Here is a 27,381-nt window from a genome sequence, read left to right as displayed (position 1 = left end):
AATCATAGTAATAACAGATTTATTACACTAAAGTTCTGATGAAGTGATTTAAGTGATTACAGTTCAGTAGAACTGCTCTATTTGGAGCAGCTCCTACTTGTTTGACTAAGAAATGCCATTCTTGGAAGAATATTAATTAAAAAAGTAAACTAAAGAGATGAACAACAATCAGAGTAATTGTTGGATATCATTACTGTGTCAAGTTTGTATCTCCCAGTCCTGAACCACATCTGGTCAAACTGATCTGATGTTATAATCTTTGTCTTGAGAGTTATTCCAATACCAAGACTTTAGAATTGCCAGACTCTGTAAACCCTTTGGTTACCAACATAATTAAGAATAATAGCTTAACAGCCGTTAAACAGACACATACAGCTAGCACTGGGATGATTTATAACATGTTTTTTGCCTTGGTACCTTAAAAAAAATCAATGAAATCCAGCTGAATCCCAGGAGACAAGGCGATCTTATGTCAGCTTGCAGTCTCACTTAACCCATGTAAGGTGCCATGAAAAACTCTCTAAAACATAAATGTCATTTGAAAATAACAGCTTGTTTTAGCACACATTTTCTGAAAGGTGGAGAAAGAGGGGTGGGAGGGAATGGATTTTTCTGGTACTTAAGGGGATTGTGGACAGGCCAGGGGCATGTATTTTTGATAGAAAAGGCTGAAAAAGTGTATTTTGTATAATATGTCCCTTTTAAAAGATTTTTTTTTCTGTATGATGGTCAAAAAGGAGAACTCACGTAGGCATCGATTGTTGGTGAAAAACTCAGAAAATCTTTCACAGTCCGTCTTGCTGTTCCCGCTGCTGCTGCAGTCGCACCATGGTGACAGGCTAATACCATTTGATCGCACATAGTTTGGCGTCATCACTGTACCTGCAGCATGAAAGAGCATTAAAAAATGCCTGTTATTAAAACCACAATATGACCATTAACAAGGCTAAAACACCAAAAGCATGCTTAATTAGGGATGTAAGATATGGAAACTAAGCTAAATACAAATGTGTCTCAATGATGCATTATGTTTTACAAGTTAAGCGAAATATTCATCACATATTACATAAATAAGTTGCAGTAGTTGTGTTTGATTGCTTTTTATATTCCATCTGAAGTCAAGTTGAACTTTAGATATGATTTTTTTCAGTCTTTTTCAACACTTGTGCACCAGCCAACAAGTAGATTTAAACTTACTCAATGTTGGCCTTAGAAAAATACCTGATTATATTGAGTATACAAATTAAACCAACACTTGAGACAGCTCCAAGTGATTACTTTTAATGGCTTTTATGTAAAGCCATTATTAAATGAGCCAGACTCTTGCTAAAGAGCCCTGCTGTACTCAAGCACCAAAAAGGCTACCCATAAATATCAAAATCACCTTACTTTTTTCCTCTCTTTTGATGGTACAAATAAGTAAGATGGTATTTTCATATTGCTTCACAGCTGTTACCCTAAGAACTTAGAAATATTTGACATAAATGTGCAGGAAGGAGCAGGATCTTATTTGAAAGTGTCTCTACTCCACCCTCTACTACAGCCTCTACCACTGCTATTAGTTTAATCCACCGGTCAGCAAACACATTTTATTAAGGAAGGATAATCTGTGATGACCTGATGGAAAGTGATCTCAGTGACCCCCCCAGAACCCCCCCCACCCCCCCACCTTTTATTGTGGCCAGCCCAGGCACATCTGTGCAATAATCATGCTGTCTAATCAGCATCTTGATATGCCACACCTGTGAGGTGGATGGATTATCTTGGCAAAGGAGAAGTGCTCACTAACACAGAAAAAAAACGTAAAAAGTAAACAGAGAAAGTCCTAGATCTTTGAGTTTAGCTCATGAAAAATGGGAGCAAAAACAAAAGTGTTGCGTTTATATTTTTGTTCAGTGTACATTTTGTATGGATAAGTACCTCATACAACACCACATAGACGCTTCAGCCTATCAATTTAACACACACTCTATTCTTCATTAACTGTTGTTATTAAAATGTTTTCCTTATTTCCTGTTGTTTGCCACCGACTGTGGGTCACTCTCTATCCAAGTATAACCATAAAAAGCGGTCTTCTTTTATAGACTGAATAGGTTGAGCTAGCCAGTACTTAAAAGCTGTTAGAGCACATGCAGTTCTTTGTGCGTGCAGGGATGAGTGGTAGAACCAGGAGGCCCCATTAGAGGGTGTAACCTGTGTGAAGCAGAATGTGAAGGTTGTAGATTAAAATGTCTGCCTGTTGAGTTTCAAATTGATCACCGCTGCCCTGCATTCAAATCTCATTACTAAAACTCAGCGGGACATCATTTTTTCATTCTACATAATGAAACCTGCAGACGGAAGAAAGACTGCACAAAAGGGAAAGGGCACTTTTTCTGCACGGTGCCATGATGTATTTAGTGTTGCACTTACAAATTGTTAACTAAGATCCAATTTGTGCCCCTGTTGAGTAAATTTGGCGCCTTTATCTCTGCTACAGAGGGTTCAAGTTGTTTGGTATGCTTACAAGCTTACAAGACCTCGCTCTCCTACAGAGAAATAACGCTTGAACACAGCTAATTTGCATCAAGGAAGGAATGAAAGAGAAATAATGGCTGGACCCACAAAGTTTGAAATTTACATATTAGATAGGATGCAAAATGTTAATACTAAACATTTGATGAAAATGTTCAGTGAACACATATCAAATTAGGGTTGATAAAATAGATTTTTAAAATATAGAACTACACTTCTGGTACATTACTAATAAAAAATAAACAATATTGAAACTAGTTTCAATACCATGGCACAAAAGAATAAAAGTCAGGCATTTAATATAAGATGATAAAATAGAATTTACCAGTTTTTTTTCTTTTTTATTTCTTTCAATGTTAACAAAAAAACATGCAAACTTTGCTCTCACTCTAAATTCAACAAATGCCAACTTGAAATGTTGACAATTTAATTATACAACTAAAGCCATGACATCCACTCTGCTCTTAGTTAGAAAGAAACATTAAAATAACTTCAGTCAGGAACACTCTTGTCATACATTTAACCATTTTATTGCAAAATGAATCTACAGTTTAACTTGGTGAAATAGGCTCTGCTCAAATGATTCTCCCCGTGTGAGTCAAGCAACATGCTTCAACTTTCCAGGAAGTGCATAGCTGGAAACCCTCATACGGACACATTAATGACAATGTGGACTGAATACAATGAAATTAGTTTAAAAGTAATTAATACATAATAGCATGAATATCAATGTGAGGGTGCAACATGCTTTATGCTATAAATGAAGAGGCTGGGGTGGTGGAGGTTAAGCTTTGCCCGCAGTATAAATATAAGCAGAGATTAGTGAGGAGTACATCATATCTAAATGGACAGCTGTGTTGAGAGAAAGGGCTGTGATTGCATGTGGGAGGCAATAATTTGGATCAGCTGGCCGTCAGCTGATCACGGCTGGTCATATGACTACTGTGTCCTGCATGAACTAACGCTGAGCTTCATTTCTGCATCTTCATGAGATGCAATATAAACTTAAAAATAACAATATGAATGAAGATATGTTGCTTTTTCCGAGCTTCGTTACTTCTCATTATCGTGCATTGAAATAATAAACATTGAATTATTTTAAACAAAAGGTACTGATAAGTAATTTACTTTTAAAGGTAATTCGTCATCAAGTTTTCCACTTGTTATATTAACAGTACCATTTAAAATATTGAAGGTTATAGGTTGCAGTCAAGTGCTCCTGATAACACACAGTTGTCAGATTGAAGGCAGGAAGTAAGAAAACCAATTAGGAGTCAATGGGAACAGCTCTGAATGGACCTGCATGCTGCAGTTATCACTAGAGCATTTCTATATAAGGCAGGTGTGATCCTTGAACCTAACAAAATAGTGTTATTTCCCATGTGTTAACTAATATACCTGGGTTGGAGGTGTTGAATATCACATGCTTTGTCCTTCTACACGTTTTATCACATGAGGGGAAACGAGTGTTGAGGAGTCTTGTACTTAGCTAAGAGGCTAGAAGCGCCTCTTTAACAGATTTTCTCCTTAGTTTTGCCATAAACATGCTTTTAATTGAAAAGGTGTTATACCATGAACCAGATACACCTTGTGGTTTAAGCTGAATCATGTGTTGTTCAAGAACAAACCTGTCCAAACAGCTCTTTTAAGAGAACTACCGGAGATGGCTCCTTACACATTTGAAATGCCAACTGGTATCAGCTGAAGAGCAGTTATGGAGCTAAACGACTGACTTTTATTACTAAGCTGAGCCAAATGATCCAGATCTTTAAGAACAGATGGATTTCGAATTACAATGAACAAAGCTGGATGGACACAAGACAGATCAGAGTTTACTGTGCCAACCCCTGACTATCTGTAACGAATCAAACCAGACAGCCTGGTGGAAACGGACCATACAAGAGCTTCATCTGCCACAGCTCATCTAGGCTTTAGACTGAGGTTTTGAATCCATGACTGTGGCTGTTTCTCTGTGAGCTTTTAAAACTTTTTCTTGAATATGTCTCTACTTTTTGGACACAAAATAAGCTGAATATTGTTTAAAAAGCATTTTAAAAAGCCTTTGTGCAGAAATCACTTCCTGCCCCCCATCTGGACTTCTTCACTGTGATGTGGCATCATCTGCAAACAACCTACGCTGAATACAGAAAGTCAGAGACTTGAGGTGTTCTAAGCAGAATTTAAGCATGACTGTCTCTTGATCTGGGACACACCTGGTCAGAAAAAAATGGGATTGTTTTATCCTGTGTAGTTTGTCGTAGTGAAAAACAATTAAGGCTACATCTTGGATGCTTCGTGAGAAAAGTCTAGTGTGTGAACAGAAAGCTCTGGTCTCTCAATATATTTTACATGAATCTATTTTCATGTATATATTTACATTTAGTGCTACCTAGTGTATTTTACTCTTTAAGAGTGCCACAAATTTAAAGTAAACAGAAAAAACCAAGTGAATAATCCAAACCAATTTATTCTAATCTAGAAGACCAAGGCTGTAGAGTGACTGTATCACCATAACAGAAAAGATAAACTAGCTTGTACTCCATTTACATATGTTTGAAACAGATTCACCTTTCCAGGCTTAAGAAAATCATTTGAAATATGCTTCTGTTATCTTATGAGATAGGAAAACAGAAACCTGATCAATAGAACGAAAGCTTAATGCTGCTCAAAAGAGAAATCAAAACTATTTTGAAAATCAAGACTTGTATGTTGTCTTGAAGATTGACTTGCAGATCATTCCCATGATTTGAAAAACTGCCTGAATTTGATTGCATTTCTTCCTTGAAGGACATTTCCTTATTTACTAACCATGCTGCAGGTTCAACTGATTAGATTTCATAAATTGTTGAGCAGCAACACAGGCACCAGGCGAGTCCAACAGACACCATGAGAAATTCAGCTTTAGATCCAGCAAGAAATGTAGAAATATATTTCATTTAAATTTAAAGTACCTCCATATAACTCACCAATAAGACCCGAGTAAGAGAGCAGACAGTCGGCATAGTTCTCCCTCAGACAGCCGGATATGGAGCGAGCTTCAGGCTGACAGGTGCTGATGAAGTCTGCCAGCCTTGACCTAAAAACAACACACATACCAATTAAAAATGCTAATTTCCAGATGCTGTCATTTGATAAAATCCTATTTGTAGCTTCAGGCTTAGGTTGCATAAAATTGTCTGGGAACCTATTTTTAGTCCTAGCTTACATGCTGTTTTGCAAAAAAGACGTAAATTCAGCTTTGAGGTTTGAAGGTGAAAGTGATTTGCAAAACTCTGGAGAATGAAGAAGGCAGGAGGATAATATCATATAGCAAGAAGTGAGAAGAAGTAGAGATGAAATTAAGAGATAAAGGGTAGTAAGACTTTTACAGCTGTTTTATTTTATAGCTTATCTTATGGTAGTTAACAGGTTGGGTTTGCTATAGTATAGTATATCAGTGTTTCCTTGGAGCCCCCTACATGTATCTAAGAAAAGCAGAGCCCCCCCCAGGACCCAAGAGAGAAGAGAAAGTGACACACTGCCACCAAAAAACAACACAAACTTTAATTGTTTCACTGATAAAACCCTAAAAAAGGCATATGCATGCTATTCTTATCAAAAGAAATATGTATAAACTACTTAATAACTGCTTTAGTCAATAAATTACAATAATTTAGTCATTCAGTATAATGAATGTTCACTTTTAGGTTTGAACTTAAGAAACTTGTGTATTCTTGAGAATCACTTTATGAATTTCCACTTTAGCTCTCTCTGCAGGTGATTTGTGCTGCATACAAATTAGAACTCTTTTTCATTACACGGGGAAAAAAGTAAAGTAATTGTCACTTGTGCCTTTTAAGCGACTGAGGATGGACAGTAAAAATCTCAGAAGTGTAATTATGTTGTCTGTGACATAAAAACAAATGGAATCAACAGGAAAATTGGGCTGAGTGTATGAAATGAGGGTTAAATTGGATCCCTCTGTGCTGTGGCTTCTTACCTGCAGATGTAGTTGGTCTTGCATGTGTTTTGAAGAGACAGACAGTTGGGTTTGTCTTTATCCTCGTAGGAGCAGAGGGGTACGATTGTTTGTCGTCTCCGCTCTGCACATGCTGTCTGATCTCCCACTGGACAGGAGCAGAAGAGCATGCCGTAGCTGTATTTGGTTGGAACCTTTGATTGAAGGAGAAACACATGCTGTTAGCTGGTGCAGGGGGTGCACATCTGGACAGCAGAAAAACGTCCACCATTAATATCTGTAAATTCTCCTTCCTTGTTAAAACCTCAGCTAATCCTAATGAGTCAATGTGGTGAAACTTTAAAAAACTACATCACCAAAACACTGCCTTAGTATTATTGAGCAATTTTAAGACTGTATGGGAGTTTTCCTGCAATTTTTGCCAGTTCAAAAGAAGAAATTGCCCAATATGGAGTAGCTAGGACCTCTCTTTGTGATGCTGTGGTATCAAACCAGTTATGAATAGTTTAAAATGTATGACTATATTAAGATTTTGAAGCTTTAAGTACTGATATTCTGACAATCCAAGCTTTAACAGGGAAAAAAAGATTAACATTTGGCTATATTTCCCTCCTGTAGAAGTGGAATAAAAAAAATCTAAAGGCTTAAGAGTGTTATTGATGGATTAAAATAATGGAAAATCCCTCTTAAAGAAAAGAAACATTAACTTTTGATATCTATCACAAGTTTTTCATGGTTTAAGCAGCAACTAAAAACTCAAACAAATACAAGTTGCAAACGTTGCTCAAAATAAACAATTACCTTGTCAAAGAACTGTCGCAAAGCTTTGTGGCACTTTCGCTTGTTGCAAACCTCAGAGGCAGACACCCTGCTGGTACAGGGGTTGATGTAAGCTGAGCGGTACTTCTTACACGTGTCATTCAGGTTACACGCCTTGGCGGCACTCAGGCAGTTGTTCTCCTTTGTTGATGCAGGTTCAGCTAAAAGACAAGAGACACACATTGTCACACATTTACTCATGAGACATCTGTTAGTCGTCAGCAGATGTAACATACTAAAAATGATCCAGCTGTAAGTGAATTACAGTGCCTATGAAAAATATTCACCCTCTTAGATATTTTACCTTTTTATAAATCAATCATGGTCAATGTAATTTGGCTTTTTTGTAAAAAAAAAAAAAATTAAAGAAACATCTTTAATGTCAAAGTGAAAACACAGTTCTACAAAGTTATGCCAATTAAATAAAAATATGTGATGTAAAATAATGACTGCATAAATATTCACCCTCTTTAAAGTAACTGACCTAATTCAATAGAGGTCTAGCAATTTGATGCCACTAGTCTCACGGTTAGTGACAAGGGGGATCAGCTGAGTGCAGTGAATGTCTCAGGTGATTGTATTATAAAGACACCTGTGTCTGGAAGGTTCTGTCACTGGTTAATCAGTATTCCTGGCTACCATTACACCATGAAGACAAAAGAACACTCCAAGCAACTCAGGGGAAGATTATTGAAAAGTATTAGTCAGGAGATGGATAAAAAATTATTTCCAATGCACTGAACATCCCCCAGAGCTCAGTTAAATCCATCATGAAGAAATGGGAGGAAAATGGCACATGTGTAAATCTGCCTAGATCCGACCATCCTCACAAACCGAGTGATCCTGCAAAAAGGAGAACAGTGAAAAAATGACCAAGACAGCTAGTTACAAGCTTCAGCTGCTGAAATTTGAGAGACACTGAATACAACAACTGTTGCCTGGGTTCTTCTACAGTCAAAGCTTTATAGCAGAGTGGTAAAGAGAAAGCCATTGTAGAGGTAAACTCAAATTAAAGTTCAACTAGAGTTCATCAAAAGGCAAGTGAGAGACTCCTTGGTTAAGTGGAAGAAAGTTCTTTGGTCTAATGAGACCAAAGTGCTGTTTTTTTATGCCGTCAGACAAGATGCTATGTTTGGCAGACGCCAATCACTGCACATCAGCACAAACACACCATCCCCACTGTGAAGCACGGTGGTGGCAGCATCATGCTGTGGGGATGCTTCTCAGCAGCCAGCCCTGGAAGGCCTTTCAAAGGTAGAGGTTAAAATGAATGCGGCAAAGTATAGGAAAATCCTGGAGGACAATGTTATTCAGTCTACAAGCGAACCAGGGGTTGAGAGAACATTTATTTTCCAGCAAGACAATGAGCTGAAGCATACAGCGACAGCTACACAGAAAGGGTTTAAAGAGAACAAGGTGAATGTTCTGGAGTGGCCGAGTCAAAGCCCTGTCCTCAATCCAGTAGAGAGTTTGTGGCTGGACTTGAAAAGGGCAGTTCATGCCTGACCCCTGTGCAACCTGATAGAGCCTGAGCAGTTTTGCAAAGAAGAATGGAATAAAATTGCAGTGTCCAGATGCAAGTCTGATTGAGACCTATCCACACAGACTCAATGCTGTGATTGCAGCCTATCTGTTATCTTTCTGACATTAAAGAGCTTTTAATGGGGATTTGTTTTGTAAAGAAAAAAAAAAGCCAAATCATAATGACCTTGATCAATTAATAAAATCAATAAAATGGTAAAACATTCATATGATTTTAAACATTTTATTGTTTGGTCATTTCAAGTCATTCATTATCTGCTTAGTACAAACTTCAGAAAGTTCAGTCCATAAGAAGTGATTAAATTGTTGACACTGTTTATCAGAATTTCTAAAAGGGACTGAAAAATATCTTCTTTTCATAAGCAGTCCAAAATCTCCAACCCTTTTGATATAATTAACAAAATATGAATCCATTTTTTAAAGAACGTGGATCCAGTTCCATCCAAACTCCTCTGCATATCTCAGGTGAACTGCAAAGTAAGCCGTTATGTAATGGAGGAAGGTAAATTAAGGCTGCTTTTCCACTAATGTGAAGATAAATTGAAACAATGAGAAGCAAGACTTTATCACAGGGTCACAGAACAAAGATTTACACAACTCTATAAAGTCCATTAGGTGTATTTCCATAAATAAACACAGTTTCTCTGTTTTGCACAACAATTGATTTAATTATGTAGGGGAGCGACTCTATGGGAGCACTGAACCAGGTTGAGCTGAATCATGTTTTTATTTGCAAACAAACCACGATAGAAGCCATGTGGAAGTAGATTTCTGTTTTAGAGTGGATTCATTATTAAATTATTGCTCCAATTTGTTGCTCCAGTTGCTTTCTTTGCTACAGTTGCTTTGTTACATTTGAACCCTGAATACTCTGTATAAAGGGGGCATTTCAGGTTATTATCAGATCCCTGCTCAGACTTCATTAAAGCTGCTGTTTGTGATAAACCTCCAACAAAAAGCCAAAGGTACAATAGCCTGAGCTCTCATATCTTTCAATACGACAGAAACTCAAACTCTTATCTTTTTAACTGTAGTTTAAGAATTATTGAGATCAAAATCTCATGACATCTTCACTACAGTAAACAGCAGAAACAGGCTGAAAGATGATCTAAACTTGATGCCTCCAGGGATTTTTACAGATATAATTAGATTCATGCCAACCAAATTTCACGCCACATGATTTTTGTCACTACGGTGTTTCTCTGTACACAGGCATACTTAAGCCTTGATGTCTATGTAGCCGCCCCAGCAATGTTTAGTCATTCATTAAAGTGCAGAAATATGCTCAACAGATGACACTAAGAGGAATTTGCTAGAACGCATTACTGTCAAGGTCTTATTTGGCTGAAAGTTGCCTGTAAACAGGGTCACACTTCAAAGTGCAACATCGGCGTTTGTTAGCATTAGCCTGTTCAGTACCTCTGCTGCTAATACGATGTTGCCAGTCCGCCGTTTTATACTTCATCAAATGGTTTGTATGTGTCTGATACTGACATTTAAAGCTTTCAAAGCTCTTTCTGAACAAAATGTGTTCTACAAAGATTACAGTGGGAAATTTGTGATCAAGGTTGTTTATTTAGCTACTTAATCTAGTCTGTAACATGTCCCTTTTGATGTCCAGGCTGGTGTGGGAGAGACATTGTGATGATTCAGAAGGTCTATAAACACTGTTACAACAGAAACTCTTTGATTACATATGACAACAAGAACTTTCACCAGCTATAAAGGAATGAACTGGTAGATACTCCCATTTTGACCAAGGTAACAGATCATGTTTCTCCAACAGGTGTCTTTATCCACCCAGTAAAAAAATCCCTTCTTTGATTTAACAGCAGTGTAAGGTGTAACACAGTACCAAGTGAAGGAGATGCAGTACTGTAATCATATTACATTTCCTGTAACCCAGCAGTGTAACATTGCAAATGAACTATTCACATAACTGTTACTGTAAACTATTAAACTTGTTTCTGATGTTACTGTTAATTCGTCAACTAAGTGTAAAACAGGAGCACACAAAAGACCAAATCAAGCATCCCCTTTAATGTGCACTCACTGAATCAGGTGACACATCTGCTAGAGTCCATAGAGTAGGGAGAGAAAAATGGCAAGAAGTTCAAACAAGAAGTTCTTTAGATGCGTGGAGATATAAACTCTACTTCGAATTTGTTGCACAAAAAGGAAAGAATGTTACAATGTAGCGTTAACTATTCCCAGACCAGAAACAACTCTCCACTGCAGTAAACTCCACATTAACACAAAGCTAGAAGCCAGAGACCACCAGACCAAGTGAGTAGGGATGGGTAACTTTCACATTTTAACCGGTACGTTACCGATTCCCGGTACCTGTGAACCGGTATGGCACACAACAGTACCCATTTTCAGTACTTTTGTGTGTGAATAATATGCGATAGTAAATGTTACTTCATTTATAAAATAACCTCAAAACATCTGAATTTTAGATATTTATTTCTCAATACCAAAACACTATCAAATATCAAATACTGTATATCAAAACAACATCAAACACTGTTTGTAATGTGTCATTACAACCCAGCCCCACTGCCCCCTACTCCTCTAATTTCTCCTCTTGGAAAAATGTGCGTTGGGGTCCATGGAGGGAGAATAAGTTTAAAACAAATGAACAATAGAGTATGGAGTCAAAATAACTAAATAGATAAATAAAGGTACACAGTTTTACCATTTAGAGTATTACAAATAAAAACAAACAAACTACTTCCTCTACCATGAACCATGTGTACTGTACATCTTCTTTCCTCATGCAGTTTTTTTCCTACAAAATTAAAATGTCATCTTTCCCTGGTAAGAGCAGAGTCTGCTCCCCTATCAATCATGTGACCGTCCATGCAGAAGCAAAACCAAGCCTTAATACGAAAAAATGTCACACACCCGAACCATGCTCACTGGGTCCATTACGCCCTATTTGTATTTACTGCAAAAAAAAAGTGGCAAATTGTTTCATTCTGCAATGAAAATAAGCAGAGAGGATGAGTCTGTGGCTCTGTCAGTCCTTCAAAATCTCTCTGAATCCATCCATCCTGACAGAGCGCTTCATATGGCCCCAGCTGTGCCAAGTTGGAGAGATGGAGAGCAACTTTTAGGACTCACTCACACTAGGCAATCTGTACCGTGCCTTAATCCAGGGTTTGTTAGGTCCCTGGTTCCCAACCTTGGGTCCGGGACCCCCCAGGGGGTGCGCCAAAGATCTCAAGGGGGGGCGCGAGGCTTTGTCTGCTTTGAGGCTGCCAAAAATAGATTTGCAAATATTGACTAAAACCATGATAAAACAGTTAGTAAGTAGTTTATGCAAAGGTCTTTAGATAAAACAAGCATTCATAGGCCTCTCTTTAGGGTGTTATCAGTGAAACAATTCAAATCTTTGTTGATTTTTGGCGTCAGTGTGTCACTTTTTCTTCACTCTTGGGTCCTGGGGGGGCTCCGCTTTTCTTAGGTGCATGTAGGGGGGCTTCAAGGAAAAATGGTTGGGAAACACTGTGTTAGGTGACTGAACGAACAAATGTATCCCTTTATCTAGTGTACTTCCATGGTTGATTTCCACATGATAAACAGGCAAATCACGGTGTTTAAAGTGAGGATTCAGCATGAGAGAGAGTGAAAGAGGGAGGGGGCGAACGAGCAAGAAACAGCGGGAGGCGGTCTGAATCATCAATCATCACACTGCTTCCTCGAATTAGAAGTTTTACGGTGGTAAACCTTGCACTTCATGTCATAAATATAGCAGCGTAACCTGCATTGACTTTGAAAAGTGGAGCTACCTTCGAGTCATGTAACTTTTATCTGTGAGTACTTTTTATAAAGTAACTCGCAATGTGTAATGGATCACTTTTTTAAAACTACCTACACTAGCATTGCTTAACAGTTTTCTTAGACATTGGCTACTGATATCTATTCATGTCACATTATTTGCCGATGACTGATGTTTGTCAACAGATCCGATATCAGCTGACACAAATGTTAAATCAATGCATCTCTACATCCCTAGCACTAGTCAGAAAATAATATATCAGTGCAGTGTGCAATTAAACAGCTTACTTTGACTGAAATGCCACTTTCAGAATACTGTTGTGTTTGGTGATCATCAAATAAGAGTTATCAATTTCTGACTGATTCAGATTGTTCTGTACATTATTCAAAAAATAAGGTGCAACATACTTATGATTACTTATTTTAGTTGAGCTGAACGATTCACCTTTGTAAAACTTTGACTGTGGTGGTGCCAAATATTTATCGCAGCATTTGGGCTGTCAGTCACGTGACCTAGGTGAGTCATAGTGCCATGAGAACCAATGATGAGAACCAAAAGTTCTCTCATCTTGATGACTAATTTACAGTAAAAGACTGTCTGATATCACCATTAGTAGTCAGAGAACTGAGCACTGTGCAGACAGAGTCGGTGTCTGCATGTAAAAAGGCTACAGGTGACACAGATGCTGTCACAGATACATAGCACGATGGTCGAGGCAGACTCTGAACGTGAGGTGGATCTTATTGAGTACTTGCATTATCAGCAGCCCATCTTCTCAGTGCTCGTTAATGCCGTTGCCGTATATACGGTCTGTTAACGGCATGGACGTGCCTGTTCTTGTTTATGTTACAGCTGCAGGAGAGCGTTGTAGTGTGAGAGAGTCACAGCAGGCAGAGCTTTTATTTCCTAAGAAATTACACTCACAAGGCTGATCAAAACTGACTGAATATGAATTCAGATCAGTTATAATTACCTTAATATATAAAGCCTGTAAGAGCATGTGATATAAATGTGATTTTGTTCTCCATTAACTTATAAAAAGCAAACACCTGATTGGATGTTACTTTCTCTGATTTTAGGTAAATGACCTTAGCCATCTTTGCTTCCATCTTGACATCGTGCCTTATCCCTTCATCTCAGCTAAAAGCACTGTATGGCCGACACAATGAATCACATCTCCGTTTTCTCATTTGTTGTACTCAAAGTCCTTCCTGCTCGACTGACTCCCGTGTGGTAACACAAACTGTATCCTCAGCCTCGGCACGGACGAGCGAACTCAGTAATTCTGCCTTTTGAGGTGGAATTGAAGCTTGCCGCTCTCTTTCATGCATTGCAGAATGAGCCGTGATTAAATCTGAATACATTCTTGAACCTTGGGTTAATCACATATTACAAAACCCATTACTTACATCTGACAAGTGCCTAGAGATGTGGGCTGGGATCCTCCAGTGACTGTTTGGAGCTCTGAGACCAAAGGTTGGACATTTTTACCTCAATTACTGGTACACAAAGAAAGATGCTAGTTTTAATTTTTTTTGTCACTTTTTTGGAAGTTTATGACTTTGAAGGCTTGATTCAAAACAAAACAACAAAAAAATACAATTCGTGTTGTTCATGTAAATACAAGTTACAGATGATTTAAGCCATGAGTGAGGTTGAAGCAACAAATGGGTTAACTTGAACGCATCACCACACAACCGCAAGTTAGCTTGTTAAGTATGTAAATTAGCGTCTTTTTTGCCGATTTCAACTCGGACTTCAGCTCTTCTAACTCCACTCTTCTTCGTTTGTTTTTGTAACTGCTCCTTCTTCTGTAATGACGGTTGCTGGCAGCTTTTAGGCTTGTTGCCTCCACCTGGATTGAAGTGAGAACTCGAATTTTTTGTAATACTCACTCAGACGTATTCGTCGTATTACTGAACCGAACCGTGACGGCCGTACCGTGATGGTACGGGACGAATACAAATACCGTTACACCCCTAGTACACGCCACTTTTTACTGGCAGGAATGGAGTTTTATGTTAAGTGGGAATCAGTGATATGCTGCATGACGTGATGGAGCTGAGAAGATATCTGAGCTGTTGCTTTTGTATGAATGATGTCACTTCTGTAGAGTGAATGTGATCAATACAAGCTGCCTTCTTTGGATCCAGCAGTACATAGCAGGTAATGAAGTCCTACAGAATGTATCTGCTCAACATTTAACTCTACGAGTCTCAAGAAATCCTGATCTGTGCTAAGAAGCCTTCTTAAATTTCAAGCCTAGAGCAAAGCCATCCAGTTGCCATTGATGATGACCATAAGAGACAGTGAACCAAACACTCCAAGCTGCCCTTTGACCTGCCATACAAAAGACCTTTACAGAAGCTGTCAGCCAGGTGGGATTACAAAATAATGTCAATGGTGAAGTTAATTACAGCATCGTTGGGGGCGTTGTTCACTGATTCAGTAAAATTTAGAGAATTGTAAACCTGCTAATATGTTCAGTATTTGTAATGCCTTGATTCAAAAGTGAAGGCTGAACAATAGACATACAACTTTAGCCTGAGCTCATTACAGTGGGATGTGTGCCTGCTTGGTTTAAAGCTACGCTTCTGAGACACCACAAACCTCCTGTATCATACTGTGCAATTTCTTACATGTTCTTAATATAGGCTTTTACTGACCAATCATCTCTGAAAAAAAGCATCTCTGTATGGATTTCAGTTAATAGATGCTGGAAAATAAAGTCATGAAAATGCTTCTTAATGTCCATCTCAGATAAAAGTCTTTTGCTGGACAAGAAGAATCTCACAACAGATAATTAGTGTGATGCTAACATTATAAGGCTTTCAAACTTTTTCACTGTGCGATCTGAATTACTTGAACACCAAATTACAATAACTGAAAAGCTCATACAGTTTTTCAAATATTTAGGTTTTTGTTTTTAGAATCCTCTCCTCTTTTAACAGCAGTCTGTAGTCTTGCTGAAATATGCAAGCCCTTCCCTGTAAGAGAAGTCGTCTGGATAGTAGTGTATGTTGCTCTAAAACTTGAATATAATTTTCAGCATTGATAGTGCCTTTCCAGATGTGTAAGCTGCCTATGCCATTGGCACTGATGCAACCCCATACCATCAAAGATGCAAACAAGTGTTTGTGGTTTCCAAAAAAATTTCAAATTTGTATTCATCTGACCACAGAACAGTTTTCCATTTTGCCTCATTCCATTTCAAATGAGTGTGGTCGAGATGAGACAGCAGGGTTTCTAAATCATGTTCACATGTGGCTTCTTTGCATGATACTGCTTTAACTTGCATTTGTGAGTCGCGATGAACTGTGTTGACAGAACATGATTTCTATTCCTATTCCTCAGCCAATGCAGTGATTTCCAGTGCAGAATCATGCCTGTTTTTTAGTGCAGTGCCACCTGAGGGCCAAAGATCATGAGCATCCCATCCCTTGTGCACAAGGATGTCTACAGATTCTCTGAATATCTGGTAATATTATGTCCTAAAGATAGTGGAATATTCAAAGTATTTGCAATTTGATGTTTTATGATAATTGTCCACATTTTTTTAGATGCAGCTTTTATGCAGATTAGTGAACGTCTGCATATCCTTACTTTTGAGACACTCCACCTCTCTCCTTTAAAACTCGATCATGTTACTGACCTGTTGCCAATTAACCTTATTAGTTGCAAAATGCTCCTTCAGCTACTTTTCATTTGTACCACTTAATTTTCCATCCTTTTGTTGCCCCTTTCCTACTCTTTTGAGTAGTTCTGCTGCTCTCAAACCAAAATTGGCCAATATTTTTTCACAAAATAGTCAGATGTCTCAGTTTCAACATCTGATATGTTGTTATAATGTTCTATTGTGAATAAAATGTGGGTTTATGAGATTTGCAAATCATTGTATTCTGTTTTTAGTTACATTTTACACAGCAGCCCAACTTTTTTGGAATTGGGATTGTAGATAAAAACCTATTAATGTTGATTTGGTTTTCTTTTTTTAATTAGTAACTCGCTATGAAAAAGTAATCCTTTATGCAGATGATTCCTAATCTTAAACTACAATATGTGTTTTTCTCTATTGTGAACTATCCTGATTATGTAGTTTTAAAAATGTCCCCTTTTGTTCACTACTCCAAATGTTAAACCACAAAAAATCTAAATTATTCATTCTCTGTTCGCTTCAGATAATTGTCCAAAAGCCTCCTTCACAATGTGTCACTGCTGTGCTTAATCCTTCCAAAGTCATCCTTCCACTAAGTGCCCTCTTTGTCATCTCATAATGGAAAGAAAACAGCAGTGGTCATTGCCCAATCTTTTTATGGCACCCTGCCTTCTAGCAGGCTCTCTGCCAGCATCGCTAAAGCCAGGCCAGCTTCTCAGTATTTATGACCAGACCCAAGACCCATTTATTAAGTGTAGGCATGTAATTAGCAAAATCTCCCTTAGTTCCAACCAGACCTGCTATTTCTTTCTTTTATTTGATCCTCTAGACAGTTGGTAATTCTTTATTCATTTAAACAGTGCTTTCTGCGTTGCCAATGTCTACCATATTTATTGTGATGTAATACTGAGCATGGAAATCCCAACAAACAAGGCAACAATTATATTATTGATGGATGGCAGCCTAAGGGAGTTGCTCAAGTGTCCATACTTAAACTGTTTATCCACAAGGTGATCAATTAAAAGGGAACTTGGAAACCTAAACCACTGCTAAAAGTTTAAACTCAGCTAACCATGATTTGAGTTGAAATCTTCAGATTTAACTCCTTATTTAAGTTTGTCTTTATTTCTGGGCACCACAGTCACTTTTAGGCCTTGGTCCAGTTTGAAATGGTTGGCCCCTTTTTGGCAGCAGAAGACAGAGTACAAAATGCTGTGGTTGCACATCTTGATGCATTAAAGAAAAATGTCTTTATTTAGTTGGCATTAAAAGTCTGTGTAAAGCATTGTATAAAATGTTTTAGATTTGTTGTATGACATAAGGCTGTGTTATCAAACCCCAGGCCAAATTTCAGTAATGAAAGACATCGCAAATATGTTAAATCAAATTTCGGAATCATGAAAAATGAGGTGTAGCGTCTGCTGTAGGATGTTGTGGGTGTGTTGGCTAAATGTGTACAAAAGTGTGCCAACTCACAGAAAAGATACTTCATCAACTTTTAGAGAATGACACAACCTAAACTGAGGACTCATCTGTCTGTGCTCTACTGGACCTATCAGCCATATGTTTGAGCCACAAAAGCCAGAATCACATCTGCATCATGACAGCCATGTAGTTTAGTGCCAAAAGTCTGAGTTTATTTTTCTCATCCTGCATTTAAAAAGACAGTCTGGCTGTAGCCTGTTCATCTGAGATGGCGTATATCTCAGAACAGAAATACCAATAAAACTTTCAAAATAAAATCGGATTAGACTTCTGTTTAGGGTTAGGGTAAAAGTTGAGGTAACAGTTAGGATACCAAAAGATAAAGATTAAAAACCTGACCTCCAAAACCTAAGGTTTTGGAGGCTGAGGTAGGTAGGTTGGAGGTAGAATGTTTTCATGGAGGAAAAAAGCTTTTCCTCCATGAAAACATTCTATTAAAGCAAGGGTAGTTTACGTAGATCAGTTAGCTGCGTAAACTACGTAGCTTATGTAGCTATTTAGCTAATGTAGCTAAAGCTAAGCTCACAAAGTAGCTACTTAAGCTATCTATCTATGTTATCTTTATAGCTACATTTGCAAAAGCTCATGTTGCTACAGCTAACTTAGCTATACAGGAGATAACAGAGCTAAATAGCTAACCTAGCTAAAGCTAAGTACACAAAGCAGTTATGTAAGCTACGTAGATATGTTATCTACATAGCTACATTTGCTAAAGCTCACATTGCTAAAGCTAACGTAGCAATATTGGCTTATGTAGTAACATCAATTACATAGCTAGCGTAGTTATGTTAGCTTTAGCTCATCTAACAAATTTAAAGCCACTGTTCATGAAACTACTTCTTAAACGGGTCTATACAAAATTAAATCCCAAATTGGACCTCCGATCTTTTTCTCTATCTCATTTACCAAATGTTGCTTAGTCTGTTATACTTGCAATGTGGTTATTTCATGAGTTTAACTGCCAGTTTTGTTTATGAATAAAACTGAATTTAAATAAAAAGAGCGATACTGGAAATATTTTATACCAGCTAATAATGGCTACCCGAGATATATGGCGTCTTAGACGAATGGTCTGTGAAAGCGGCCGTCAGAGATGTCTGGTCTGCTGCCAGACCCCTGTCTGGTTAAAGACTTTTCTCATTTTTAGGAGACTTTTAAGTCATTATGTTGCAGCTGAATACAATCCATTTCCTGATATTGCTCTCCATAATTGAGACAGGAAGACTTTTATTGTGATGCTATTGGTGGAATCAGAATGTGTACATAACTCAACAGAATAGGATAGGCACTATTCACACTGTTTTCCATCACAAATCACTCTGTTGTTTATTATATTTTAATAAACAGCCCACCACTGGGGCTTACAGGGTGTGAAAATTCACACAACAATGAAAAAACACAGCATTTGGCTAGTGGCTATTTGAAAAGAGGGCACACTTTGCAAACTAAACAACAGACTGTAATAAATTGAAACAATAAGTGTTATTATATGGTTGTAGTATCAGGGGTGTGGTGATTAAAGTTTTGCTTTCATGTGTCACTGAGCCTTACATACCTGAAAGAGGTGATAAACTTTCTAACAGTCTAAATCTAAAATTCTGTCACACATAGCTCTCGGTCTTTTCACATGTTTACAGCAACTTTGTTCCAAAATATCTAGTGTGTTCAGGGACAAGCATCTGAGGACTTAAACAAATATTCAACAATAAGCAGCTGCCAAATTATATTACTATAGCAACAGAGACTTTGTCCTAGGTGTGCAAATATTAGCTTCAAAACTGAATAATCAGTATCGGCAGATATGAACATTTCTGCAGATATTTACAACCGATATTCTGGCTATAAAATCTGCCTGTATCAGCTGTAAATATTGGCTGGAAACAAATATGTTAGTGGATTTTTAGGCTGGGTCAAGAGATCAACACAAGGTTAAGTATTTTTCTTTATCATGATTCCAGTATATGCTAAGGACTGAAAGTTTCAAAATTCAAATTGTGTGTTTTCAAAACTGAAGTTTTAGGTCGGAACTACATTTAAACATTGGTATCAATAAATGTATCAGCTGAATTGATTTGTAAATATCAGCATATCAGACATCGGCAACAAACCAATATCGTACATCCCTACGCTGTTCTCCTTTCTTACTTCAAACACTCTGCTTTAAGTAATTTCTAGCTGTGAATTTGTGTACCTGTAAACAAATCAGAAAAATATATGAAGAGTCTGACATTGACAAACGCTTCAATTGTGAGGTTGTTTCAGATATGTGCAGGTTGATTTAAGTGTGTAATGCTGCTGGAACACATGCAGCTTGAATGATTGTGTATTTACTCCTTCACATGTGTGTCCTCGCATCAAATACTTCCACGCATGACTGACCACATTATCCCACCTCACCTGCACCGAACGGCTTCTTATTTTCATGTCTCAATGCTGGGATTAGCCATGGCCGACATCATTCATGGTAAAATATCCACTGGGCTTCCTGCACACTGCTTGTCATGGCTCAGCCATCAGGTACACCCATCTTGTTGAGAAATTCCTACTCTCCAAGACGCTTTACAGAGCCATCATCTTCAACTAAGATTCATATGTGTCAGGTAGAGAGCAGGCAGTGTGTTAGTCAACATGTGAGTGACTGTGGGGGTGTGTTTTTGACAAATAATCTGATAATATGAGCTCAGTGACATTCACTCATGGTTAGATAACCAATAGACTGCACAGCTTGTCATCAGTCAATTTAATGTATAACACAGCTTAAGATTTTAGAGCCTACCTCCTCAACACAAGTGCACATTTCTTTCCCTGTAGTTTCCACTCCTCACTACACCCTTAACAAAGGCTGAAAATGAAGGTGGACTTAGACGTTGCTTTATTCTATGCAGCATTCACCAGAAGCAAAGGAGGGTTTAACCAAGACACATTTTGCCATAATTTTTCCAATTAATAATGAGCGGATCTACCAACTGAGCCACAGCGATCCCTTGACATGCAAGTACACTTAAGTGTGATAAAGTGATTTCAAATGTATTTTATTCTTTTGCTTGCAGTATAAAAATTCAGCTTCTTAAACACTATCTGTCTGGTTTGATGGACAAAATTTTGGCATCTGGATACTTTTAAGTACCATGTGTTTTAAAACTCTCTCTCTCTCTATTTTTTCAGTTATCAATGGCATCAAAAAGCTGAGAAACAAACTACATCTATTCATAAAAACTGTGGAGAGGAAGTAATCTAGCACACACTGTCTTGATAAAAAATATGTTTGCAACAACTTATTTGTGCATTTTAGGCAATTTGTAGGTGTCTTCCTGCCTGTTAACAGAGTCCCCACACAGTGACAAACTTAGATATGATGTTTTAGAAGTAAAGATTTAACTTGGATTATATGTCTTCACGTAAGGATTGAAAGAGGGGGTTGTTTGTTCAGCTTTTAAGTTTACCTCACTGGCCATGAATAACTGGATTGTGAATTCTCAGTATTAAACATTTCAGTGTTGATTTTAACACTCAAAGTTTAATTTTAACTCATTCATCCCTTCAGTGTCTAAAATGTCTGACTGTGTCGATCCAGTCAGTTTTAATCTAACACTCTAATTGACCCAAACTCTGCCAACTGCTGTTTCAAATCTGGGGGCAGATCTTTACCGTCATGTCTTTGTGCAGGGCGTGACTTAGATCTTTCAGATGTTTTTAGGTGTTGCCTGTTGAACAGTCATCACTGTTGATTCCTCTGCTCATGTTTCGGGTGAATGATTGTTTTTGATGTTAAACACTTTTGCACCATAAGTGTAGTTTTCTACTAAGTTAGTCACGTCCTGACTGTGGGAGTAGGTGATCTTTCATATGATAATTAGGGTAGTGCAGGCTTGCAACTCAGGACATGCTCTAGCTCTGTGTCTGTCTCATTGCTCTATGATTGCCATAATACACCTCAGATTGCTTTAGTAGTTTAATGAGGGGGCAGTACACCTTAATCATAATGTCATTTTTCTTGGCACTGTGTAAATGATTTAAAAATACATCAGATTTACACCCAATGTGAAAGGAAATAACACAATATTGTGTTAAAAGTACACTTTAATATGTAAAAAACTAACACTGTGAGTGTTTAAAATTAAAACTTAATTAGTGGTCCCCATCTGAACCCTGACAGAGTGTTAATTTTAACTCTGAGGGTGTTACATTTGCAGTTTCAGTGTAGATATGTATTTTGGTGCTAAAAATAAACTTTGCTGTGGTACATGATGCCTGTGAAAGAGTGGATGTTAACACCTGTGGAGTTTAAAATTAAACACTCCACGTGCGAACGTTATACATTTAATTATAAATTATCTAAAATTCAGTGCACTGACGTCTTGGTTCCAGCGTATTTTTCAAAATGTTTTAGCATCTTATCATTTGATAAGACTTAAATTGATAATGAATTGACACCAACTAAATAGAAACGCACTATTGCCACAGACAGTGACTGAGACTAAATAGGTTAAAGTTCATCATCATACGGTCAGGATTCAACACATCACAGAGGCAGCTTTATCCCTTGAAATGTGTTCTCCAAGTCAGTGGATGGTCTTAAAGGTCATAATCATTTTATTAATAAATTACATTCAAAATGAGATGATATTAAAATGATTAAGTGTCCCTTACTTTAATGGCAAATTGGAAAAGAAATATACTACATATATGTACGTTTATACGTACCACGTATAAACTACAATGAAAGAAATAAAGTGTTGGCACCAAAAATTTCCTGGGAGAGGATCCCTAAAACTCCAAATATGGCATAATCTAATGTCATTATTTAACTTCCTTTCCTTGTAACTTTAAGAAATATAAATTGTCATCAGAACTTCATTGCACTTTGTAAAATATAATTTCTTTAGAGAATCTGTTAAAACCAATTTTTAATATAAAAGTAGTTCATTTCATGGACCAGTCTTCTTTTCTGATTTGGCTAGTACTACTTCTCTTGAAAAAAGCAAAAGTGACTGATGAAAAAAAGATTTCTTATTAGAGTACTCGATTAATCGCCAGAAGAATCGATAGAGTCCTCGCCTACAAAAAGAATCAATTACTGCAGCTCTAATGCACTGTCCAATGTTCTGTGTAGTAAGCATTAAATATGTGGTTTTTGTATTTTAAGCTTAAAAATTCTTCAAGCCCCGTTTACTTTTGTTTATTTTGATGGAATGTTTTGGACAAGAAAGGGGTTGGGCTGGCATTTTTTTTGGCAAAGTACCCAGATTGATTGCTCTTGTCAACTCATGACTTTTTGCTACATCAACAAAACCTGAAGCCCTGGACACCAAATAATGAGTAAATTCTTGTTTTTAACTACAAAATATTACAGGCAAACTCCTGTATATGTGTTACTTAGACAAAGCTGCCATTAGCTTTTGGTCAGAAATGAAAATAAAGATCTGTAAATAATTTGGTAACACTTTATTTTAGTGGGCCCTAATTACCTAGTTATTGTATAGTAATAAATATAATTATTTAGTAATTTCTAAAGAATAAGGTGGTAATTACCTTGTAATTAGTTGGCATTTTACCTGAAAATAACTCGGAAACATGATATATTGTTGAAGTGTTTACCTAGTAATAATGTATTAATTATCAAGTAATTTCTTGTACAATTGTGGCAATTTGCTGGTAATTAGGCAACATTCGACTCTAACCCTAACCTAACATAAAAAAATAACTTGGAAATTGTTCAGGAAGGACTCATTCTAACTAACTGGGCCAAGATAAAGAATTTCCTGAGAACTATCAAGCAAGTTAAAAAAATATTTCCAAGAAACTACTTGGTGTAAAATACCACCTAATAACCAAAGAAATGCCACAATATTACATAGGTTAGGTTTAGAGGGTTAGGGTGAGGGTAGGATTAGGGTAGGCACGACGCTCTTAGTGGCACAGGGGGACTGTGAGTATAAAAAATACCTAAATCTCTCCTTTTTTAAAAAACAGGATGGTTGGTAAAAGTCTCATTAAAATTGGTCTTTAAAAATAGGGATTACTAGTCCACTGAACAGAAAAGGCAATGGGATCTTTATTTTATTATCAAAATACTCCAGTCACCCAGGGCCTCTGAGTAAATGACTTGGGGGCTATTCATGTTTGATTTCAAAATAAACACAAATAAATTATAAGTAGTTTAACCTAACCAAAGAATTGCCACAATGTTATAAATAATAAAATATTATTAGGTAAATACTTCTTTAATATTACTTCTTTAAGTTATTACTTGTTAAAATGCAGACTTATTGCAAGGTAATTACTACCTTATTCATGAGAAATAACTGATAAATACATTTATTACTATAAAATTACTAGGTCCTTATGTCCCACCAAATAAAGTGCTTCCTGTAATTTTAGCTTTGGAACTTTTCAACTGATCATCATTAAAACCAGAGAATGTTTTGTAAGCGCCTGGGTTTTAAACAGATACTGCACTCAAACATTATGCTTACAGTTATAAAGAGTGACTTTCAGAATGTTTGTTAATAAATAGGCAATAACTTAGTTACTTTTTGAATAGTTTTAATATTTGATTACTCAACAGCTAAGAATATTATAGACCTCTAATCCCCATTTCATGTCTCTTATTGTGGTCAAAGCTCTTTCTGGATTACTCAGTTGGAATAAATTGTGTCATCCTGTGGTTACAGAGGTGCAGAGGAGTGAAAACAAAGAACTGTGTTAAAGCAAATGCATTCAGATGATTCGCTGATACAGCTGAAAGCAGGCTAGTGTAGAAAGGATACAGAGATTAAAAGTTTTTCTCCTACTGATGGCCCTTCTGATGTTCTTCTGCAGCCGTTTGCTCATAAATGCACAGTTCACAGCTAAGCAGGGCCGGGGGCAGAGGACAAAGAGTACAGAGGATGGACGAATCTGTTGCTTCAGGCTACCAGACCTACTGAATTATTCTCGAGGCCCTTGCAGTGGGAAAATCATCATGCTAGGCTTCATCTCATGTTCACTGACTCGATTCTCTGTGAGACTACTGATGAGCTACGAGGAGAGACTGGGAGGAAAGGGAAATTAAACTGGACTCAGTGGTAGAGCCGGACATAGTAATATACTTTCTCTGTGAAAGTGGCTGCATACATAGAAATTAAGGACCCGGCTGGAAGGCTTTTTGGAAACTTCTGAAATTTAAAACTCTGGAAGTGAAAATACATCCAAATCACATCAAAAACAGAGTAATTTTACACTTAGTGTGATATTAAGAGTGGAGCAATAAGCAAATAACTTGTGTGTGTGTGTGTCAGAAGATCAAAAGGATGGATTGTTTTGTTGTTGTAACAACTAGAGCACTTTCTTTGATGAAAAAATAGTGCAACACTTTGAAATCTAGTTCATTGATGTTCATTAAATTTAGAGTGTTGTCGAATTAAACACATTCTTTTATCCACCACATGACAAGACAAGCTCTTTGATGCAAAATATGCTTCAATCATAACAGACACATTATCTTGTCATACTGCGATTAAGGCATTTTCCTATTAGACACAACCGTTTTGTACCCTGCCCGAGCATGACTGTCCTCCCCTCCCCTCTCATGCTCTACTGCTTTGAAATCAGTAACAGCGTTTTGCCTACTTGCGTATGTATTTTGTCCAACACAGTAGACCACATGTAGTTGGTTAACAAATATGGCAAGAAAAAGAAGGAAGATGAGTCAACCATGGCAATAGCTCAGGTAAAAAATTTTCTTTTACTCCATGATGACAGTGGAGTCCATCCCATAGGCCTCAACAGATGTTTCGTAAAATATTTTTGAGATGTCAACACCAACCCTCTCCTACACTTCCGATTTTCTGTGTAGCTCAGGGGATTAAATGGCTCTGTGTTGTATGGAGAAAACTCATATGCAGAGACAGGATACATTTACAATTGCCTTTACAACTCAATCTTTGAAAAGTTTTGGCAATATAGTGAATGTAGATATCAAAGCTATGTAGCTATGTAGCTAATGTAGCTAAAGCTAAGCTCACAAAGCTGCTACTTATCTGTGTAATCAACATAGCTAAATTAGATTTGCTGAAGCTTATGTTGCTAAAGCTGACTCAGTTATAGATATAAAATGGAGCTACATAGCTAAAGATAAGCTTAAAAAGCAGTTATATAAGCAACATGGATATGTTATCTACATAGCTACGATAACTAACTTGGCTACATTCGCTTGTGTTGTAACATTAATTAGGTAGCTAGTGTTGCTAGGGCAGTTCAGCTTAAGCTAACAAAGCTAAAGAGAGCTACCTTCTGTGTAACTACTTCTAAAATAGGTTTATACATAATTTAATCCCTGATTAGACTCATGACCTATCTGTTTTCTTTATGACATTTTGCTTACTCAGTAATGTTTGCAATGTGGTTATTTCATGAACTTGACTGCCAGACTTGGTTTATGAATAAAATTCAATCTAAAAAAACCTAAAACTGGAAATATGCTTTACTGGCAAATTATGGCACTTTCTTTATGAGATATACAGCTTCTCAGATGAACGGCCTGTGAGAGTGACTGTCAGAGACCTACGGTCTACAGCCAGACCCCTCTCAACTTGTTTGAAATTTTACACATTTGTTTTGATTTTTTTTATTGCACTGTGAGATATTATTACATCACTGTTGACCCTTGGCTATTAACTGGTGGGTCAGGACCCAAAAGTGGGTCACAAATATGTTTTCAGTGGGTCTCGGATGTGTGCCCATAACACGAAATATGAGGGAAATATTCTATGATGTGTTTCTGTTTTAAAGGACGTCTCCATCTCAGGTCTGAACAGCATCCTTTCTATTAAAAACAAACAAACAAACAAACAAAAAACAAACAAACAAACAAACAAAGAAAAAAACAGATTTAAATCTTTCTGAATGCTTGTTGTGATTTCCTCCGCTGGTAGATCATGAGGCTAAACCAGAGAACGACTATTTTAGACCATGCAGGAATCATTTTTTCCTTTACTCTTGGATTTGGATATCTCAGAACCCTTACCAAAAACTACCGACACCTTTTCAGTTCTTTGAGCAATTATTTCTTTTTCAAATATAGATGTTGTTGTGTTTAACTGACACTGTTTTTTGTCTTTGTAAAGAACTGCAGTGTTGGCCCACATTTCCTCATTTTGCCAACCAGTGTTGTATTACATTTCTGAGAAGCACTTTCTCATTGATTTACCACTGACTCAGCATTAAATTTCAGTTGTTCCAGGAGACTATATTCGTGCACTTATTGGCTTGGATGTCACGCCTTTCAGTTATAATTAAAAGTGCAATAAATACATCTTAAGTTATGCTTCCTTTCAGGCCATTAATCAAGAAAATCGATTGTTCTCAAAAAAAGAACAAGAGTAATACTACTATAGCATAAAAGAGGGAAGTAGTGATAAGTAGTGATCTGGTCTAGACTCAAGTTCTGAAGTCTTATACTTGGATTCATGAAATTTTGTAGGAAAGTCATAGTAACCCACGCTGATTCCTACTTGATTCTGTATTCACCAAAGTGAAAATTCAGAGCTATCAGCAAAATGGTTTTATAGATTCAAATGAAATGTTTTACCAACATTACAGTTATTAATGGATTGCCATGAATTCTAGTACAAATAACCATGG

The 27,381-nt window shown here is 37.2% G+C and overlaps 1 protein-coding gene across 2 annotated transcripts in view; it reads right to left on the bottom strand.

Moving 5' to 3' along the window:
• The window catches only part of gfra1b (gdnf family receptor alpha 1b), a 43,731-nt gene that overhangs the window by 9,724 nt on the left and 6,626 nt on the right, over positions 1–27,381 (bottom strand). For both annotated transcript variants that reach the window (XM_041815978.1, XM_041815979.1), the window contains exons 4-7: positions 7,274–7,452; positions 6,494–6,666; positions 5,481–5,590; positions 748–882 (exon numbers count right to left, since the gene is read on the bottom strand). In XM_041815978.1, the coding sequence (XP_041671912.1) occupies positions 748–882; positions 5,481–5,590; positions 6,494–6,666; positions 7,274–7,452 (597 nt within the window). The remainder of the gene's footprint in view (positions 1–747; positions 883–5,480; positions 5,591–6,493; positions 6,667–7,273; positions 7,453–27,381) is intronic.

This window comes from Cheilinus undulatus, linkage group 20, assembly GCF_018320785.1.
Source record: "Cheilinus undulatus linkage group 20, ASM1832078v1, whole genome shotgun sequence".
Taxonomy (NCBI): domain Eukaryota; kingdom Metazoa; phylum Chordata; class Actinopteri; order Labriformes; family Labridae; genus Cheilinus; species Cheilinus undulatus.
Note: the sequence above shows the minus strand (reverse complement) of the source record. Positions and strands in the feature narration are given on the sequence as shown.